Consider the following 16,731-nt stretch of genomic DNA (forward strand, 5'->3'; position numbering starts at 1 on the left):
ATCGCACTTGCTGAATACATCACTGCTGAATCTGCTGGCAATACCCTAAGTATTCCAGTCAGTGTCCAAGCCTCCAAACTGTCAGGTGCTGTGCCAACACAAAGAGGGGAGAAAAACAAAGGCAGCTTTTATCTCTAAAAGCAAATCAAAGTTATTTTCAACTCTAGCTATAGCTCATTCATGCCCTTGGAAGACTGAAGCAGAGAAAAATGGTGTCAACACAGGTTACTTTTCACTTCTAGTTTTGGACATGCCAAAGATTTTTACACTCATTTGTAGGATATTCTAATTTAGTGAGATTAAACCAAACAAAACCTAAATGTCCTGTGGCACTAGGACTCGCTAAGTCAAGATTTTCTGTTCAGAAGAGCCCTCTACCTACACAACGCCATTTAACAAACTACCTCACATGTGCACTGACTAAAGTCAGTGTTGAAGGCTTGGATTTTCATTAAAAAAATTGAAGGTTTCAGGCTATTTGGTCCCCAAGTCCTGTTTCTCAGAGCTGTCGCTGTGCTTGCCCATCTGTTTAGTCCATACCTATTACCACACCTGCAAACTGCAAAAACACATATCTAGAAGGAATTAGTTTCTTGGGGCTGTGCCACTGACTCATGCTTAATAAAGTATAGGCAAATTTAGTCACAACTGTCTGAAAACAAGAGTCAAATAGGCACACTGGAAACACATTATAACTAATGAATTACAACTAACCTAATGCAACATATCTGTGACAGCACATGAAACTGGCTAGTGAAAGATTGTTTCTTGCCTGTTGCAAGATGGCTCAGCAGCAAGAGGGAGGTCCAAAAGTGACCATGAGAAACAGTGTTAGGGAAAAGCAGCCTCTCTGCAAGTGTTTCATTATAAACAACAAGCAAAAAGCATCTTAGTTTCCTTACTGCCAAGAAGCAGGAATCCTGTTTGTATTCCAAAGGAATAAATAGCATGCAAGAATCAATTTGCCCCTTGATTTCTTTCAATAATGTAATGCCTGCAAATAATTTTTAGAAGGAACACACTTCAGAAGACAAGCAACTATTATACAAACATTTTTAAAAAGCTCACACAAAACAGATCTTTATTCTTCATTGCAGAAAATAAATACAGGTGCATATTTCATATGCTTTTCTATAAAAGCATTCCTACAAAATCACTTAACTGCATACAACAGTACAACCCTTTTGGCTTTTAAAATGCAAATATGATACAGTCACTTCATTTTATTATCTTTATAGCACTTGTAGCAAGCAGCTTTGGAAAAGGAATGCTTAAATTAGAAGCCAAATTCTTGCCTCAAGTGTTTTTTTCTGGTCATGTATATAATGCAACTAATCTAAAAGCAACTGGAACAATTTTCTGTAAAAGGTTTATTACCCCCCCCACCCCGCCCAAAAAAAACTGCAAAGAAAAAATACCTCTTAGAATCTGTTCTACCTTGATATTTAAACCAAAAGAAAACAAAAAGTGGCTCAATTGAAATATTAAGGTAAGCATGATGCTTCACAGCTCGTTATCCATTTGCTTCCAGTTTGGCCCGGGGTGCTTCTTTAGAATAAAAAGAATCATTAATCATCCAGTCCTATATTTCTGAAGAGGTATGACATGGACTCCCCATTGTGGATTCTGCGAATGGCTTCTGAGAGGATCATGCTGATATCCACAGTCTTGATCTTAGGGCACTGGAGTTTCTGTATTTCATGTGGAATTGTGTTTGTAACAACAACCTACAGAAAGGAAAAAAAAAAATCATCAGAAAGATGTAGCTCCCTTATGCTTCCTCCCTCCCCCGTTAGAACCGTGAAAGGGAATGTCTACTCATCAGATACTGTGAAAGTTACTCTTGCTGATACAGAACAAGATTTTACATTACTCCGTCAGGATAAAAATTTTGGGAAGTCAGTCATTGATATAGGATTTCATACATCTACACATACTAATGACACCACCTTTCCTTCCTTCCATTTGTCACATAAATCGAAAGGAAAGTACATAAGTATCACCCACACTGAAAGAAATGACAGACTGCCAAACTGGCAGACATCTCATCCACTTTCCTATCGTCTCACTGCTGTAGTTTAAGTATGCACAGATGCTAAGATTCTAACGTACAATTAAATGGTAAGAAAGCATAAACCAAAGAACTACCCAGCTATACTCTTAACGCCAACACATTTTAAGAATCAAGCCAGCAGAAAATTGCTTGCAAAAAAAAGATTTTGTTTAGAAACTTGGAATCCACACTTACTTCATCAATTGCAGATTCCTCTATCAGCCTGGGAGCATCTGAAGATAGCAGGCCATGTGTGGCCATTACAAAAATTTTGTAGGCCCCTCTTTCCTTCAGGGTTTCAGCTGCAGCAAGAAAGCTGTCAACATCATCTATAATGTCATCCTGTCAAAATATGATTGGGTCAGCGAAGATTCAATGTGTCCTCAGAAATAACAACATAGCACACCCAGAGTGACATTAAATCTTTTTCAAATACAACAGTTTACATCCAATGCAAAATGGACATTTTTATTGAGGCTATCCTTCAGGCACCTGAGCTGCATGGCAAATGCTGAAGAGCAGGAAAGCAGAAATGTGCAAAACTGCCTGCAACACTAAGGGCGGGGGGGTGTCCATTGGGGAAGAGGAGTGAAAAAAAACAAAACAATTCTTGTTCAAAAGCCAAACACATATATTGTCCTTTTCCATTAAAAGCCCAGAGATTACTATTCCTTCAAAGCAGACTGTAACACTGCACCAATTTCTACTTCACCTGCATTTCTAATTCACAGATTATAAGCATACATGATGTCTTTCTCCTCCGATCTGATGTATAAACCCAAAATGAAACTCCTCACCTTTAGGGAAGCACTTGAACAGAGTTTCATCAGGCCCATTCAATAGAACCAAGTTCTGAATGCTGCTTTTTAGCTTTATATTTCATACAATCAGCTTCAGTAAATATGCAGAATATTGCCTCATGGTATAAAAACACAATACCAAGGCCCACCATTAACCAAAGTTTAGCTGTTGAAAGGCAAACAAGTACTTGATTTCTGTGCTTTAATACAATTTTATCAAAAGCCATGGCATCTCACTTACCACGATGATGGCTATTCTTCCTCCTACATCTCCAACAACCGTGATGGGCGGTTTTTCCTTTGGAATCAGCACTGATTAATGGCAATTTTTTTTAAATAAGAAAGAGAGGAAAAAAGAGAACATTTAGGCAATATACTTCAACTGTGGAAATGTCTGCTTTGCGTGGGTCGCCAGTGTTATAGAAAAAGAAGTAGAGCAGCAACTATTTAAGTCATCACAGTTCTACTGGGGAAAGCAGCAAGATTTAAGTTTAAAAAATCAGTTATGTATAAAAGTATTAATTACATGCATTTATGCCCCAATTCTTAACCTATACATAGTCCCACTGAAACGGTCCTAAGAATAAGGGTGTGAGGGGTACATGTGTTTTCAACATAACTCACACAATCTGGACAGTAAAAGTTTAAAAATTCAAGGCTCTCATTCAAGGCTTAGGCAGGAATTTGAATTTCTTCGTACCATTTGGTAAAACCCCTAAAAATACACCAACCATGCTATTTACTGGTATATAATATTCCTGTATTCTTTCTACAATTTTATTACAGAGAAAACTGAGTGGCTTGCAGACAGTTCAATCACTCTACCAAGATTCAAGATAGGTTTGGGCAAAGAAGTTTTGCTGCCATAGGTATAGGTCACATTCACATTCAACAGGCTTACTCAGCAAGCAATGACATTGATACAACTGCACAAAATCCCACTGTCGGCTAAGTTTTATAGCTCCAAATCCCAGAAAAAAAATCAAACAGAAAAATTAAGTATCATATGTGGCCTCTGTGCCTCTCCTGACTGGCTGTAATAGCAAAGCTCTTCCTACACAGGACACAGACCTGATGTACTGCCTAGCACCAACACCACGGACGAAGAGCATCAGAAAGCCACCTTTTCTTCCTAGCATATTAATAAGAAACACTCCTTTTCAATAGTCTCTTCCCCCGCCAAAAATCCAATAGGTGACACTTGCACACAAACTTACTTACTGGGTATCTCCAAACTGGGATGAATAGCAGCTACATTTTTGGCTGTAGGTGGTGAGTGTCGACCATCCACCATGTCAGACTCAGCATCTTGAGCCTCCCCATGAATCACGGCAATTCCTAACCGTAGGCGTTCAGCAAATGACTGTGCCCTGCAAGGGAAGAATTTAAAAAAATTAAAAAATAATTACACAATATAATTCCCATACATACATACAATGCTAATCTATTTCCATTTTATTTCTGAAGTTTCAGAGTAAAAAAGGAATGATCCTAAAACTTAGGAAAAAGCACAGAAGAAACCACTTTCTCCTTAGTATTTTGTTCTCAGACTTGTGAGAGTCAAAATAACCCTGAAAGTATCCATATTGGCCTTGTAAGCAACAGGGTAAATGCTGTGAAACATACAATTTAGACTACTCCCTTCTGTTTTTCAGTGTCCATGCAAAACAATGCCCAACAGTTAAAAAAAATTCCTAGACCTCAGCATTCTTGAGATCCCATGCATAAGCAGGTCTCATCTAACAGTCAATCTGAGAATAGCCTTGAGGTCTGGATCGTGTACATTTAATTCATTAGAAAAATATTTATTCAAATGAAGACAGAAGACAAGCGTTTGCCTATTTATTTAGCAAAATGTGCACTAAAAAAGCCAAAATCCCTGACAATCTGACACAACCTGAGAGATCCCGTAGAAGAGAGAATTCAGACCACCACTTTGCCTGACAAACCACTCTGAAGTAAAATAGCTTGAATTTTTGCAAGCCTAAAAAGTTCTTTCACCATGCACTATTTCTTCAGCTAGAATTAGAAATTTATGTAAAGTTTAAGCTTCACAATTATCAGTGGGAGAGGGGAGAAGGTGGAAAGCAAAAGAGTCAGAAAAGCAGTAATTTCAGACAGTGCTTGTATCCCAGGTGCCAAGTGGTACAAAACAGCAAGTAAAAATCCAGCAAGATTCCCCTTACCTAACTTTTCACACCCAAAATTTCAGTATCTAACCTAAGCCAGTGAACTAGTCTCCTTCTAGTCAAAGCGAAACCAGCACCTCCAGAGTAAGTCACTTAGTTCTAATTAGTGTCTAAGACCTCTGGCCTAAACCATCTCCTTTACAGTTATGCCTCATTTCACTGTCCAAACCACTCAAAGTTCAGAGGATAATTTACCCATGATGATGGTCTCTTAATTAAAACTGAAGAATCTTCTGCCTTGCGGTGTTAGCATAAAATTAGGATACTGTTTCAAGTAGTAAAACACAGCATAAATTATAGTTCCGAACATATTTATCTTAAAAGTTACAACTTAAAAGACAATCCTACCAGTGAAACCATAAGGATTTTAAATGCAATAAACTGAATAAAGTTCCAACTAACAGTGAAATGACTTACTATTCATTTTCAAATGAGCTCAGAAACCACAGAAACATTCTGAACTCTATCAAGCAAAACTCTCCTTTCACAGGTAGACACTCATCTGAAAAGCATTCCTTGATTCAACTGAAGCATTCAGTCATCCCTTCCCAAACACAACATACTTCCTCAAATAATCTTCATTAATGTTCACACATACATATGAAGAAGCTAAACACAGTTCTGCAGTCCTCTCCTATACAAATCAATCAGTTATGTATGCATCTTATCTGATCTGTTAATGGTATGTGTGGACTATTTGCTGGCACGCATAATTACTCAAGGGGTACAAACAATGCTTCAACGAACACCTGCCTACACCCAAGAGGTAAAACTGACACAAAAGAAAAACAGTCAAAAAACAAGCAAATGTGAAATAGTTGGCCAAAACAAAAGATGCAACATAAAAAGCACTGCAAAGTACTACTCCTACAAATTAAAGCATTTCTGATTTTCTATATAACATAATGACAGCCTTTCTTAAAAGTTTCACAGTTCTTTGGTATGAAAGTCTAGATAACTTTTCAACAAATTATTATTTTGTCATCACAGCAACTACAGTATTTCTTAAATCGTCATCCAACTCTTTACCAGCTTCTGAAAGCAGTGAAATTCCAAACAGCTTAGGTATAGGCAACCATAAAGCTACAGGAATTAAGGACAACTGTTCAGCCAACAATGACTTCACAAGCAAAATCAGCTCTAACGTAAAATCCTGTTCTACCATACTAGATGGTAAATCATCTGTAGTTAGGATATGATCAGTCCATGTTCTAAGATGCGACTATGTTAAACAACTACTTCTGACTACTGGAGGTATACTTCCAGCCATTTTTCATCATTTATAGCAGAAAACATTTATTTGTGTGTATTTGCATTATAAGATGATCAAATAGCTGCTTTATTCCAAGCACTACACTGATTTATCTCACCTGTTTTTTGTTTTTCACTCTCCTTAGATTTATTAGGATTTTAGTGATGATCTAAAAACTACAAATCTGACAAAGTTGAAGTGGTACATGTTGGAAGGCTGCACCTTCTGATTACTGAATCTCAGTCCTTTATTTGATCCTGACAACAAAAATCATGATAGAGACTTCCTGCTCTAACACAAGAGAGCAGATCTTACCCACCTCTTTGCAGACGCAGGTGATTTGGCCACAATTACAGCATTCCTGTAGTCTGGTATCTGTAGCAAATAACAGATAGCAATGTCTACTTCACATCCTTTAGACAAATTTAAACTCAGTAAGAATCAAAGAACTTTATTTTGCCAGAAGAATTTTAAGCATCAACATTTTACCTAACATAAGAAAGTAACCTCAAGAATCCATGGTACGTGACCAGTGTCCACAGCTCAGTAAATCCAGGTATTAGGCAAATTCAGTTTTTAAACTTTAAAACATACCTTTCACAAACACAATGTTATATACAGATTACACACACACAAACACTTTAGAAGAACATTACAGCTACAGGGACTAGTATTAATATACAGGAGACCATCAGAATTAAAGTTTCCTGTTCAGCTTAAATACTCTTGTGCATACACACAACAGTCTTTAATCACCTGACAACACAGTATTTCATCTTAGTTCCTAGTTTCCGGTTGTTTTTCATAGCACACACAAAAAAAAATCCTCTCCACCACATCATGCCGATTCCTCTCACATGGATAAGGGATAAAAATTCCACATTGACGATCCTGGAGTAACAGTCTAACATTGCTGTCAAACATCTTTAAGCAGAGCAGCACTAGGGAATGATGCTGCGCATGCTGGCAGCAGCAAAGCAGCAAGACCCAAGAAGGTCTGTTCTCATTTCAAGGGCTCATTGGTAGACATGAGTCAGCCTTTATATGTAGTCTACTCCAGATCTGTGCCCCCTCTTATACTTGATCTTACATCTTTCCTTGCAGACTCAACATTTTCTTTCACTGTGCTGCCCTGGGATCATGTGTGCAGCCACAAAGAGCAGAAGAGAGAGAACCTGTCTGCTCTTATGTCAGTCGCCATAGCAAGAGTCCACAGCCACTATCAGTTACAACAGCAAATAAAGTCCTATGGAAGAGATCCAATCCTCAGGGAATGCCAGTGATAAGGGCCTGAACACTCTACTGAATACATGCAACCAAATCTGTCACACATTTCCAGGGACAGTACCCAGACATACAGTTCACCACCTTCCTATCAGACATCACATAGCTCCTCCAAAGCATAGAAATACTAGCTTTTCTAAACACAAGCAAGGTTAAGTTTTCCCTTAAGCTTATTCTCAAACAGATAAGCCACACTGGCTGAATTTTTCCAGAAGCATTCTACCCAAAGTAGGCATGGGAAAATTTTTTGCTTACATTATGAATTTTGGCATGGCCCTAACCAACTGAAAATGAGAACTTTTCACAGGACATGTCAAGCAACATTAATAAACAGCAATGCTAACTCCACCTATAATACCGGGAATTCAGCATGTACTGCCCTTTACAAACGCTTAATTATATAACAGGCTATGAAGATTAACACAATGGAAGGTATGGACAAGGTAGGGCATGTCATTTGACATAAAGGAGGCTTTGATCTCGTTCAGATATTTTTCCCCTGCCAAATCTTAAGATTTGTTCTAAGCTCTTTAAACATGAAGTCAGAAAGCCATAAATGTCATTCGAAAGATAATCAGGCATCAGTAATTCCTAGGAGCAAAGAGCTATGTCATTCTAGGAATTAACATGTACACATAAGAAAGATAAAAGGGCGCTAAATATTAAACATTTGCTAGGAATACAAGGGATGATCACAAAATTATTTTTATACCACATAACTTCACTGATTGGACTTACTTCATCCCAGAACACCAAACAAACACACAACTCCCTTCAAAACCTATGCAGAAACTCCTCAGAGAACAACTACGAGCCCTCAACGTCTTACAAACCATTTAACTGAAAGTAAGTGACCTCCATCCTTATCAAGCTGGTCTCTATTTCATGCTATCTAATACACTCCATTACAACCACCATTTGAAACATTTTGCGTGCTTTGGCACTCACAAAGCAGGATATCCAACAACCATGCTGTCACCATGAACTTGAGATGAATACTAAATTCTTTCTGAGCAGCACTTTCTCACCAGCCTTTAGGAAGGCATCCTATACATCACCTGGCTAGCAAAGGTATTTGTGAGTATATACCCCATGTGATTGGATACATTCGGTCACTTTAGTTTTAACAAGCAGAGAAGTGAAAAAATGAAGTCCTCTTTTGAAGAGGTCTCTACACACATACAATTCAGCAGCTCTCTATAAAACCATCATTAGAAAGCAACAGCAGTACCAGACTTAAAGCTGCAACAATTCTTTGTAAACCATTAAGAACTCAAATATCAAAATATGCTTAAAGACTAAACCAGGAACATAATCTTGTTATCCAGTAAATTCCGTAGACAAAATACAAAAGCACAACTTGCCTTGTGTCCACACATATGTTTTTCTACTTTTTTTCCTCTTTTAACTTATGAAGTGATTATAACATACAATACTTCTATCTCGGTGTATGAACAAAATGAATGACTATGGCAAAGTCAGAGCCATGAATTCTGTCCTACTGTCCTCTTTGTTAAAGATTTTCTTGTACCAAATACAAAGTTAACAATACGCTGAAATGGTAAGCGATTCCTTACTCAGGTTTCAAAAACTGTCATAACAACAAAGACATCCAATATATGATTTTGTGAATAGAGGCATTTATATCCCTATCAAAAGAAAGGGGTTGGGTTGAAAAGTGACAGTGAACTACACATTTTCCTCTCACCAAGACAAAAGCATTAGCTTTTTTCCAGATTAATAATAATCACAGGCACAATATGCATCTTATACCTACAGTTATCAACTGCACATTTTTCACATATGAATCTACCATTACCACTCCTGAAAGCACTTTATAAAAAGTAATACCCATTTCAAAGATGGAGAAAGCGAGGTACAGAACATCGGACGCTAAGCTCCTCAAGCCAAGAAAGATGAAGGATTCCTCACTAGAAGCCATCTCTTCTTACTCTGAAATTATGATTAATAGGCTATTTCTTATAGTTACAACCTAACCTCCAAAATGTTTTCATAATGCTGTATAAATTACATCTACACAAGTAGTCCATTCTATGAATACCAAGGAAGTCAGAAAAAGGAAAGGAAGAGGATGTCAAGAGCAGGAAAAGCCTCAACTTTTTTTTTTTTTTTTAAACATTAAAGGACTATGTCTAAGACAACAGAATAGCATCATTAGCATAGATAAGAAAATGCCAGCTCTTCACAAAAAGAAAGCTTAAGCCTGTAGGGGAAAAAAAAAAAAAAAAAAAAAAAAAAAAGCCAACTATACCATCCTCTGCCCCAACATGTCTTTTCCCCCTTTAGAAATCTTTTTGAAATGAGTTAGCCTTCCATGCGTTTTCGTATAGGTAGGAATTTGTATTAGAAGCCTTGAGACCTGACACAGAGTAATTAAAAAAAGTAACAGTAGGCCTTCCTCACCTCTTCCTGAATATACTGTAGTAAAAATGGAGATGCTCTCAAGTTATCAACTGGAATATTGAAGAAGCCCTGTATTTCCTTCTGATGTAAATCCATGGTAATAAGGTGAGTTAGTCCTTTAAAAAAGAAAAGACACACAGAAGCACATGGAGAAAAGTGAGGGATAACAAGACACACTATTTCTCTACTAAACTTAACTGAAGTTTGTTCAGAACAAACTCTAAGTTGCATGAGAACAAAAGTACTATAGTTAATGTAGAAGATTAAATAAGCGCCTCTTAAATACACAAGCATTATCACAGCTCTAGATTTCTATAGCTTCTTTTAAAAAAAGAACCTCAGAACAATCTACATAATATAATTAGTAGTGCCACACCTCAGTGAGGCAGGTAAGATCTTTCTCTACATGCCACATGGCAAATGGAAGCACATTAAGAATTTATCCTGTGCCACATAGCAGGACTCTGGCAAAGCTAACCAGTATCGGAGTTCTGAATTTCTGAATAATAAGCCCAAATTCTAATAATTCCCACATTTCCTCTCTCAAAATAAGAAACCAGATCTCACAGTGCTCATTATAACTGCCCATTTTTTTCCAGGGACAGTAGCAAGTAGAAAGGAGCAGAAAGGAAATGTGTTGAAGGTGGTAAAAATAAATAATCGCATTCTCACACATCATCTTAACCATAAAGAATAGATACAATGTAATTCACTCGACAGATACAAAACAGACTAAAAATGGCAAAGTACTCCTGTCTGAGAGTGTCAGAAAGGCAAAGAACGGTATTATGGTGGAGGAATATCACCTCCCAAGGCATTAGGTGTCCAGCAGACTGTCATCCTGTCAACTCAGTAGGACACAGTCTAAACTGGGTGTTACAAATTCTTAATGAACTCATCATTTAAAAGTGTCTCTAATTGTATCATCCCTTCTATGTGGATTTTAAACTTACAAAAAACTTTGCAATTATTCTTAATCAAAGTCCCAGTTTGTGCACAGATCTGGAAAGTGACAGTGGGAACCCCCATTGCACTGATTATTTCATAACAACCTGCGTTCTTACCAGCTTTGCACATCATGGAAGCCAGTAATTTAGAGACAATGGAGCCCCTTTTTCTCATCTTGCACTGCTTGCTGTATGGGAAGTAAGGAATCACTCCAATAATGCTTTTGGCACAGGAGGTTTTACAAGCGTACACCATGATCAGGAGTTCCATGATCGTAGTATTCACATCCCTGGAATGAGAAGCGTCTAGTTCTGTATTCATGCATAAAAATTCTGCATCTGAATTCAACACAATACCAAAGTCTGCTCCAAGGACTTCAGTCCAGTGCAGCATAAAGAACAGTGACTGAGCTATCAAGGATCCACTTGTGCACCTCAGGAGGACCAAGTGCACTGGACCCAGCATTTTAATTCTTCACTAAAATTACACACCATCATTGTTTCCACTAATTCTTTGGGTAACTCAGCAGTTTGTTACACCATTTTCAGGCTTTTAATAATATAGCACGCTGCTAAAACAAACTAGACCATAAATTATCTCCAACATCTACTTCTACTGTGAAGGAAAAAAAAGACTATACAACATAGTCTTCTACCATTCAAGCCAACAGGAGGCTAACTATTTAGCAACTATCATCTATTTTCTGCTCCAAATTAAAAAAAAAATGAGGTTTTTCTTTTTTTTTAAGCTGACAACTGGTCATCAGCTAAGAGGCATAATATTTCTGTTACTACTAAAAATCAGAAAAATCCCTTGCATTTGTAAAGCTCTTTTCACACCAGAAGAAAGTTGTTTTATGAATGATGGGACCCATTGCCTAAAAAAATAGTCCTCCTACATTTAAAAGTCTGTAACAGTGCTGAACCTGGGGTAGCTAACATGGCAAGAATTTAAAGGGAATGCACTGAGCAAGAGAATGCAGAGACCCCCAGGGAAAATTTTCACTGAAATTTTCACTGAAAGTAATACAGGTTAGACTTATGTCTTCTCTGTGAACATGTGTGAGAGCGCGCGCGAGCGAGCGAGAGAAGCCTCTATAAGCTAAGTTTATTATCGCATACCATACACAAAAAGGCAAAGAAGAATTGAAACAGAGGCATTCTTACAGACCGTCCATGTCAAAATGCTAGTGCAGCATCTTCAAACAGTTACTCACTTTGAAACTGTCTGGATGATAAACACATCCTTTCCTCTCACAGACTCTTGGATCTGCACTCTTGTTTCTGCCAAGAAAAGAAACATGTGAGATTCACAGGAGCAAAATGCAACAGAGTCTAAGAAACGGATAGCCAATAAGTCCACATCCTACTTAGATAAGTTTCCAGTTTTGCCAATTAAATGCTCACCTCTGTTTGGCTCCTGATAAACCTGAACTTTCCCCATTTCAACTCCTAAGCGCCTGCAGAAGCGTAAAAGAAAAACAGAAGTCAGTATGTGAAAATGAAGGCCAAAGCAAATGAAAAGCCCATACAACACAATAATTGTGAAAAGGCTACATTTCACAGAGAAAACAAAACAAAAGTTATACTGGAAATCTCTTAACAAAGTATCCACACTTTCCAGAAGCTCCACTACAAGTTAAACTAAACCCATTTCCAAGTCAAGCTCAGAAGAATGAGCAACAGAATAAAAATACTGGATTATTAAACTATGTACTTCTCTTTGTATTTCTCTTTTTTTTAATATATATATATACACACACATATATAAAAAAAATATATCTCAATATAAACATGCACAATGCTTACAAGACTGCTTTTAAATAATTCTTTTTCTTAGAAGAAATACCAATCTAGCATGAACAGTAAACATTAGAAAGCTCTATTCAATGAATAACAGCAGACTAATTTGTAGGGTTTTTTTCCACTATGTTAGCATAGAACAGCATCATTTAAAAAAAGGAGACAACAGAATATAGCATGCACATATGTCCACGTCCTTGCAATGCATAGCTTCAGTTCCTTTGAGCTCTCCTTTCTCCTCCTGTCTCTATCAAGCTTAAGCTACATAAGTCTCAGGAAGAAACCTATCATATGCAATATTTCTGATGATATTATGCATACTAATACCATTATACTAGCAAGGTAAACATTTACTTAAGCTCTGCTGAAGCTATTCATGCATTTAAAGCGAAGCAAGTGCCTCCATCTAAAATATATGAGAAACAGGATGAATACAGCTTTGCCTTCTAAGGAAGCTACACAAGGAAAATAAGAAAATGATGAATTACTTCTGCCATGATTATTTAACACTATCCAAACATTAATTTTTGCCACATGTTCTCTAAATCATACTACAGCCAATCACAATTGAACAATTGAACAATTTAAACTTGAGTGATTTTCTTTGTTATTGATCTGTTGAAATACATTCCACAATACAGTACAAGAACATCTAGAAGAGTTAGTGTAAACAGTAGCAATTTTCCTAGGTAACTGTGATAAAACGCCAAAAAAAAGTCAGTCTTTAGCAAAGCAACTCCCATCATAATAATAACAAGATATTAAGCTGCCCTGCTGGCAGATTTTACTTACTCAGCAATCCTCTTTGATAGTTCCATGCATGAGGAATTTGAATTAGCTGAAAACAGTACCAGTCCACCCTTGGTTATATTCATGATGGCCCCAATTTCAGTTGATGGCACACAAAACATCAAACCTACGTTGTCTTCCAACTTCTAAAAGACTGTAAGAGATCAGAGGTCTATTAAAGCCACAACATTAAAAACCAAACAAAAACAGAAAGACAATTATTCTATGATTAGAGAGTGAAGAGTTGCTCATAAGCCTGAATTCTCCAGCATCTTTAGTAGTTACTATGATTATTTTTTATAATGCCATGAAGACATCCTTACAGTACTCTTTACAGACCTAGCCCAGTATACCTAACAACATGACCAAAAAAAAAAAAAAAAAAAAAAATTCAGCCAGCTTTGCCCTCCTTCTCCTGCCCCCAAACCTTACACAGCCTCCAGTAGAATGTTCCCTAAAAGATTTCCATAAGCTCCCACTAGACAACCTCACTTCAATACAGCTGATTCATGTTTTGTTTTCCTCAAACTGTCATCTGATAACATAGACTATCTTTTCCATCAGCTTGTCCAGCTCACTTTCCAGAAGAGCTGAGCAAGATTTAATGACTGCTTCAGGATCACAAAGCCAGTTATCAGCAAGATTAAGCAAAACAGAGGAGCTCTTGTTGTCCTGGCACTCTGCTAAATTGACTAGAAGAGTCTATTTACAAAACCGTGCATCTTCCCATTGTTTTGCAATAAATTATAAACTTACAAATAAGGATGGAATGTAAGGAAGAGTTCAATAAAGTTGGTAGCTGTAAATAATGACCTCTTGCACAATGCATCCACTTGGTGAAGTAGTTGTTGTCATTCTTTGATACTAATATTTCTCCTATGGAAACAGGAGAAAAATATCGAGAGGAAATTTAGGCATTTTTTTTCCAAATAAAGGCACAAACCACTAATCCCATCAAGGTTCTTCACTTTTTATTCCCATTCCGAAAGATTATGTTTTCATATGCCTTCTTCCAAAATAACGTTTTGTTCAAATAAGAGAAACAATCATGTTGACCAGCAGCCACTGACCTCAGTAGCATGCAGCTAACAATTTTAAAGTATAACCCTTCTTACATATAAGTAGTCCAATCCTTCATGGTGCTTTTTAGCATTATGTAGGGGACTGAAAATATCAAATTCCAGGAGCATAAGTCAAAACAAAGTAGAAATTAAAATTAATCAATACATTATTCCCTGACAAACATTTCCCTACTGAAAAACACAGTTATTTAACAGTCATATGTAATTTGTTCTAAAAAACTGACAGCATGCCAACTATTAAGTACTCCAAAACAGCATTCAGAAAGAAAAATAACAGTTGTCATACTGACAGGAGCAGCTGGCTAGCTTTATCAAAAGAAAGTCATTCAGCCCATCTTTGCAGCTAGACATACTCTTGCCCAGTTTGACCTACTGACAAAAACTGATTCATTCTCAATTAAGAGCTAAGGTAAAGTCAAGAACTTCCTATAAATGAAACTCTCCACGAAGAGACTACACTATGCTCAACTACTTTGAATCAAAATCCGCCCATGATCAAAGTTTCCAAAATGCAGAGAAAGCACAAACAGGGACAAAATGGGCAACAGCAATTTTAATGCCTAGATGTTTGACTCTACTAGAACCTAGTGGACAGCTAAAACAATACCCTAACCCTTGCAGTCTTTGCCTCCAGCTGAAACATTAAAAAAATTTTTTTTGATGTTTGAATCCTAGATGGCAGTACAGCAACAGACATAGTTGAAATTTCAACTATATCCCTCCCAAAGTACCCAACAATTTAAAGGGAGTAGTCTCAACACATTTTGTAATAAAAACCTAATTCCCTTTATCAGCTAGTGTTTCTTTTGTTCTGTTCCAATTACTCTCCACAACTCCCAGCTGTTAACTTGCCATCATCTGCCAAAAATTCATAGTGGTGTTAAAGATGCATCTTAAATGCATCACAAATGCATGCTACAAATGTTTCCTTGATACAGGCTTTTAGCTCTCAGAACAATACCTGAAAGCACTTTTCCTGTGTCATTAGATGGGAGCAATATAGACACAGCTTACAAATATTACTGCAAATATTTATATGGTGCTTTGAAGAGGCTATTTCCCTCACACACACTTAGGTTACTTTCTTTCTTCCACAGATAAGGAAACTGAGGGGAATTAGAGATCTGCTGAAAGGCAAGAGCTGCTGTCTCCCATTTGTTGTTCAGGATGTGTTTTACCCCACAGTAAGACACTAACATATCTGTGAGCAACACTGAAGATTCAGTTTTCCACATGTCCACAGGAAAGTCTTGCCCTATGGTTATGCTGCAGCAGCAACAAGTGGGCTACAGCGTTTGTGGGGGGGAAGAAGTTGCTCTCAGAGTAATATTGGTGTATCAGCCTCGAAGCACGTGCTGGGATGACAGCAAGCTCACGAGCTTTATTAGATGGGCAAAGACACGACCCCACACGAGTAAGTGGGGCCATAATCCCCCGGTTTTGGTGGGCAAGTCCTCCAGGCCCACATGAGGTTTGGGGAAAGCACATACCAGCGCGGGCTGCAGCCCGGGAACTCCTGCCCCTCCTCTGGGCTGCACACGAGGCCCTACCGCCACGGGCTCCGCGCCCCCGGGGACGGCGGCGGGAAGCAGAGGCAGAACGACTGCCCGGTACGAGCACGGCCGGGCAGAACAGGCCCCCGCGGGCTGCGGAGGGGGAGGCTGCACCACCTCAGCCGCCTCCCCAGGCAGGCGGTTCTCCCCGGGGGGGACTAACCCCGCGCTGCCCCCGCGGTCAGACCGCTGCCGCCCCGCGCCTCCCTCCAGCTGCTCCGGGCGGGGGGCCCTGCCCGGCACCCCGGTACCTCAGCGCCCTCCTCCCGGGAGATGGGGGGAGAGGGGCCCCCCGCACCGCCCCCTTCCCCCGCGGGGCCGGCGTGGAGCCTCTTCCCCAGGCAGCGGCGCCCTGGGAGGGGAAGGAGGGGGCTGCCCTCCCACGGGCGGGCCGCCTCGTGAAGGCCTTACCTGCCGGCTCCGGCCCCCCGGCCCCGGGAGAAGGCGGCCCGGCCGGCGGGCAGCGGAGAGGCGGAGGCCGCGGCGGAGCTCAGCCCCTCCGGTCACCCGCTTGCAAGATGGCGGCGCCGCGCGAGGGTGGGGGGGGGCGGGCGC

At 39.0% G+C, this 16,731-nt stretch overlaps 1 protein-coding gene across 1 annotated transcript; it reads right to left on the minus strand.

The window, feature by feature from the left end:
• Positions 1–1,052: 1,052 nt before the first annotated feature.
• Positions 1,053–16,719, minus strand: PRPSAP2 (phosphoribosyl pyrophosphate synthetase associated protein 2). The gene is made up of 12 exons (XM_026095224.2): positions 16,588–16,719; positions 14,298–14,417; positions 13,545–13,695; positions 12,357–12,409; positions 12,167–12,233; positions 11,067–11,239; positions 10,003–10,118; positions 6,614–6,669; positions 4,075–4,223; positions 3,095–3,165; positions 2,249–2,395; positions 1,053–1,727 (listed from the first exon to the last, which is right to left on the minus strand). The coding sequence occupies exons 3-12, from the start codon at positions 13,661–13,663 to the stop codon at positions 1,569–1,571; spliced, it is 1,110 nt and encodes a 369-aa protein (XP_025951009.1). The 5' UTR covers positions 13,664–13,695; positions 14,298–14,417; positions 16,588–16,719; the 3' UTR covers positions 1,053–1,568.
• Between the last annotated feature and the right edge of the window lie 12 nt (positions 16,720–16,731).

The sequence above is a fragment of the Dromaius novaehollandiae genome, chromosome 14, assembly GCF_036370855.1.
Source record: "Dromaius novaehollandiae isolate bDroNov1 chromosome 14, bDroNov1.hap1, whole genome shotgun sequence".
Lineage (NCBI taxonomy): Eukaryota > Metazoa > Chordata > Aves > Casuariiformes > Dromaiidae > Dromaius > Dromaius novaehollandiae.

Coding starts and splice junctions, on each gene's coding strand:
- PRPSAP2 (XM_026095224.2), bottom strand. CDS start 13,663: ATGTTTTGTGTGCCATCAACTGAAATTGGGGCCATCATGAATATAACC. Junction 3,166..4,074: donor TCCCAGTTTGGAGATACCCA/GTAAGTAAGTTT, acceptor GCCATTAATCAG/TGCTGATTCCAAAGGAAAAA. Junction 2,396..3,094: donor GAAGAATAGCCATCATCGTG/GTAAGTGAGATG, acceptor ATATTTTGACAG/GATGACATTATAGATGATGT.